Here is a 5,476-nt window from a genome sequence, read left to right as displayed (position 1 = left end):
TATCAAAGTCAAATTTAAAACACTCCTAGAGCACCTTAAGACACTCTCAGACTACTATGAAGTAGAGTTAAAGTACTTTATACAGTGGCCCTAAAACATTTTTAACAGACTTGAAGCACTTTTAGGTGGTCCTATATAACTTTCAATATTACAAAATAACTTGTAAGTATTTTAAAGTGATAGTGAAACACTTCCAAATGGTCCTAAAGTAATTATACATCATGGTCCTAAATTACTTTACACTGGCCCTAAAATATCTTTAATAGATGTAAAGCACTTTTAGGTGGTCCTACATAATTTTCAATGGCACAAAAGCACTTGGTGCAAGTATTTTAAAGTGATATCGAAAGGCTTCCAAGCACAAAAGAACTTGTTAGTACCACTTGGAAGTACTCAATATCTATTTAAAATACTTACAAGTTCTTTTGTGCCATTGAAACTTGAAGTAATCAATATCTATTTTCTTTTGTGCCATTGAAACTTAAAGTAATCAATATCTATTTAAAATACAAGTTATTTTGTGTTATTGAAACTTTCCAAGTGGTACTAACAAGTTCTTTTGTGCTTGGAAGCCTTTCAGTATCACTTTAAAATACATTCTTTTGTGCCATTGAAAGCTCTATAGAACCACCTAAAAGTTCTTTACAGCTACTAAAAGTATTTTAGGGCCTATGTAAATTACTTTAGGACCGTGTATAAGTACTTATACAAGTTTATAAAGTCATTCGCAAAGTCCATGAAGTACTTTTAAGAGCTCTAAAGCACTTTCAGGTGGTCCTAAAGTGTTTTTAATATAAAAAAACTTATAAGTAATTGAAAGTGATCCTAGAGTACTTCTAAGTGGTCCTATAACAAGGTCTCTATTAATGCACATGATGTTTTTAAAGCTTAAAGTACTCATGTACCACTTAATAGTACTTTTGCATCACTTGATAGTACTTTTGACCACTTAACAATATTGTTAGACCACTCATTAGAAGTTCAGGACCACTAAATAGTATTTGAGGACCACTTTAAAATAGTTCAAAACCAATAAAAAGTAGTTTAGGACCACCTAAAAATAAAAAGGCTTTTTTAATGTAAAAATAACAAGGTAGACTTTTTAACAAAAGGTGCCTAAATCATGTCCATAAAAAAAGACTATGTTTTCAAAACTTTTTAGGCACTAGATATTCTCTCTCAATGAATATCTTCTATATTAAAAATTTCTTCAAAATAAATATACTAAAAAATATTTTTTTTTTCAAGCGTTTCTTAAAGCCACAAGGTGGCTTTCTTTCTAACAAAAGGGGGTTAATGTTTTTTACATAAATTCACACAATATAAAGTTTTTATGATAAAGAGAGAGAGAGAGAGAGAGCTCACGTGCTTATCAACATAAAAGACAAGTCTTGCAATTTTGAAGAAATGAAAATGTCAACCAACGTAAAATTTCATGACACTATTTAAGAATAATTGGTTAGAATGCCTCTACCTATGGTGGAAGTTTTTGGAAAAAGAAAATTATATATCTAGTACTTTCTTATTTTAAAATTGCTAAAAATAACATAAAAATATTGCAATAGCCTTACTTCAAGGATACCTATATGAAAAAGTGTTTGTTTATTAAGTGATATATTGGACATGCCAATATCCTATGCACATGTAGAATAGTTTTTAATCGTACAGTTGTAGGTGTTGAAAAAGTATCTAATTTATTTACCGAAATCATGACTATGGAAGAATATGTTTAAAATGTTTTTGGCACTTATTATGATCTCTCAATGAATATCTTGTGTTGATATTATTTTCCTAATATAAATTTCTTTGAAACAAAAAGAAAATATTTTCTTAAACAAAAATTTCTTAAAGCCACAAAAGTGGTTTTTTTCTACAAGATTAGTGCTAATTTCTAATATATAAATCCACCCAATATGAAATTATTGTGATATTAAGAGAGAGAGAGAGAGAGAGAGGAGGGGGGTGCTACTATTGTATTCACTCACTTTCAAAAGATGCCTAAACTTAAATTATCATCTTGAAAAGCATAAAGATAGGGGCTTTCCCTTCAAGGATCATACTAACATTATAATAATAGAAATGGTAGACTAGATGTAAGGGGTCGAATTTAGTGAGGAATAGGTGGGCTTTACATGTGCACCTATTAAAAGGAACAAAGAACCATCATGAAAATAATGACTCTTAATATTAGATCAGTAAAACTAGCTTAATAGATATTCAAATATTAATTTTTATATTTTCATTTATACTGTTTAAGTAAAACCACTAGAGTGTTCCTTCTACAAAATCTATTCGAGCATTCCTTCTACAAAAATCGACTCTAGAAGAAGGAAGTAATGTCATAAGCATTAGATGATCCTAAATGGTGTATGTCACTATGGTGGAGACCAAACAATTATTTATGTATTTCTCACATCTACATATAGGTGAAACAAAGTAGATTTAGAGAATGAAAAAAACAAACTAGAACAATTGACAATGTCTTGTAAAAAAAATATATAGTTATGGAAAGTTGAAACATGTTATCTATGCTTCATGTTTTTTGTGAAAAAATTGTCATGATCGTGCTAGTAGTAGTAGGCACAATATCCCATGCATATTGTATCCTAAATTGATTTTTTGGTTTGAGGGGGCACAAATCGAAATCGATTTTGGTTTCAAAGAAGAGAGGAAAAGTTATTCAATCTCGTGAGGTACAAGAGTCCCTATTTGTATATATTCGTAATAAAGAGTGCAAGATGAAAGCATGTACATATCCTTAATCCATCAAATCCATTCATACAAGATCATACGTTTATGACATAGTTAATCAAATTATGGCCACTATTAAAGCTCTTACCATTAATTCTCTTTTACAAGCTTTTCTCCTTAAGTAGAAAAGCTATTCATGCTATTAGTGACATGCACATAAAATATCAATATCATTAAGAATGAAGTGTGATATATATGTCCAAGAACATATTAAAGCGTCTCAAGTCTCTATCTATATATGATATTTGATTATACGTCTAAGGGTTGCTACCACCTTCTTTAGGGGTGATCCATGCGATATATGTCTAAGGACAATTATGCTTCAAATTAAAGTGTCTCAATCTCTAGCTAAATATGATATTTGACTATAATGTGCCAATTAGTGTGCAACAAGGGTCATTATAGTTTGATTGTTGCTCACCACACCACGGTGTAATGCGCTTTTGTACTTGCCATTGGTTAGCATCTATAATCAAAAAATAAAAAAGAGTCAATATATATATCAAGATGATATCCTAAATTTACAGTTTTACAAAAGAGAAGCATGGCACAAGGTGTTCACTAGTGTGTAGCCTAGTAGTAAAAGGAATTCATCTTTTAGAAAAGAGAAGCATGGCAAAAGTTGTTCACTAAAGTGTAGCAAGGAATTCACCTTGTAGGATGAGGACCCCCTACTAAGCTACATCTATTAGAGTGTAGCAAGGAATTAACCTTGTAGGATGAGGACCCCCTACTAGCTACATCTATTAGACATGATCTTTGGGTATCACTAAATATTTATAAACCTTTTTTTTAAAGACAACAATATGGCACAAGTTTGGTGGTTTTAAGTGTGTTAATGATGTGGCTCTTACAAACTCGTTAACTTAGGACTGGAGGACTTTACATGTAATTGATCACCAATATTGATGACTAATGCGTTCGGTATGGGATCCACTGAGAACCATTGGCCATCCTTGCACACTTGAAGTCCATCCATATCTTTGTCTTGTAGTAGAACCGTCATGCATCCATGGTCCTTGTGTCCATGTGTCCCAAGAACAAGGTCAGGTTGAGGGCAAGGAGGGTAGTAGTTTTCTCGGAAGAACAAGTTGTAATGTTGAAAAGCCTTCTCTAGATGGTCATCCGTCATACCAAGGCTTTTGGACAATGCGGCGAGCAAACTTTTGAAAAGGTTCTGTAGCTCGGTGCCGTAGGAATCCACCATGCCCCTAGAGTGGTCACATCACAAAGAGGTGTTGGGCCATGTGATATAATGGAAAAAAAAGTGTGTGTGTGTCCGTGTGTAAGGGAGGGGGGGGTGTATGTGTGTACTGTCTCTGATAGAGAGACTGTGTGTGTGTGTGTGTGTGTGAGAGAGAGAGTGAGTGAGTGAGTGAGTGAGTGAGTGAGTGAGAGAGAGAGAGAGAGAGAGAGAGAGAGAGAGAGAAAGGGGTTGGACCTTAATCCTTCGGGTTGGGACGGCCACATGTCGAGTTTCTTCAATGAGGGGGGAGCCAGGTAACCAAAGAGGGAGTCCATCCAGTCATTTGCGGCTCCTTGGAAGAAGTTAGTGTGGCCATATCCGAGCAAGCCTTCAGTGCTCTGATCCTTCACAGAGTAACCTTCCTTGTCGTCCATGGGGAGCTCAAAGAACTGCCTGGCTGCCTGTCTGGTCCCTTCAATAACGCTCGCGGGTATGCCATGGTTAACCACCTGCAGCACAGCAGCAAACAGTACAGACCACATCAGCTATACGCTTTTATCTCCTCTTCATTATTATCTAATCTTAAAAGCTAGCTAGCGCAGGCACGTTAATGTAATTAACCTACTTGGAAGAAGCCCCACTCCTCGCAGGCTTTGGCGATCTCTTTCAGGGTGTCCGCTTCCGAGTCTCCATGAAGGCCTGCCATATCCACGAAGGGAAGGAGGCCCGTGTTTCTTTGGGCCGGATGAGGCCGCTGCTCATGGGGGACCAAGAACTCCTGGGGCACCTCCGGCACGGCCATCTGGGATAATTTCTGCACAAGATGGCGTTTCTCGTGATCCGTCACCTTCTGTGCACTCTCCGGCACAGCTAGACGTTGGCTGGAGAAGATGGTGGTCATGGTAATTAACGACGTAATTAAGTGCTAATCGACGCTCAAGCAGAGAAGGCTTGCGAAATTCAGAGGAGATCTAATGCATTTATATAGATTGCTGATTGTGTAAAACCAGCAGGGAGCAGTGAAGCATGCGGCGCCCATCGGAGAAGGCGAGGTGGCCGGCGACATTGAAAAAATACGCTCCTAGCTTATTTTGATTGCGGTTGAAACTTTTTTGTTGTTGAAAAAAGGACAACAAACATTGATGTGTGGATTCTTGACTAGAAGACAGGCCAATGCCAAGACGTCTCCTTAATTTGACCTAGTTGTTTGTAAATAATTTTATTAAATACTAGTTTCTTTCTTTCTTTTTCTTGGGAACAAGTAATTATATATATTAATATTAATAAAGACAGCCCTTTACAAAAAGTTCTCTTACAATCCTTCTCTTAGTTTTTTTCCTTTTTTCAGATCAATAATAGTTATATATATTAACTGAAACTGTTCAAAAACTGCAAATACAACCAAATCAGGGCTACAGTGTCCATATTTACTACTCCTTCTCAACTTCATTCAGAATTTTACACAAAAATTCCCATCTCTCTTCTTGATGCTCCAAAAGTATTCTGGCCTCCATCATAGCTTCTGTAGTGCATCCTCCA

At 35.8% G+C, this 5,476-nt stretch overlaps 1 protein-coding gene across 1 annotated transcript; it reads right to left on the bottom strand.

Annotated features, from left to right (window-relative positions):
• Window positions 1-3,130: 3,130 nt before the first annotated feature.
• On the bottom strand, window positions 3,131-4,838 carry LOC147634221 (jasmonate-induced oxygenase 4-like). Its single transcript, XM_086805643.1, has 4 exons — window positions 4,563-4,838; window positions 4,193-4,446; window positions 3,638-3,962; window positions 3,131-3,217 (listed from the first exon to the last, which is right to left on the bottom strand). The coding sequence occupies exons 1-4, from the start codon at window positions 4,836-4,838 to the stop codon at window positions 3,131-3,133; spliced, it is 942 nt and encodes a 313-aa protein (XP_086661769.1).
• Between the last annotated feature and the right edge of the window lie 638 nt (window positions 4,839-5,476).

This window comes from Cibotium barometz, chromosome 11 (genome assembly GCF_041138505.1).
Source record: "Cibotium barometz isolate CiBa-2024 chromosome 11, ASM4113850v1, whole genome shotgun sequence".
In the NCBI taxonomy this organism is placed as follows: domain Eukaryota; kingdom Viridiplantae; phylum Streptophyta; class Polypodiopsida; order Cyatheales; family Cibotiaceae; genus Cibotium; species Cibotium barometz.
The sequence above is the reverse complement of the archived record's forward strand: the minus strand, read 5'-3'. Positions and strand labels throughout refer to the sequence as shown.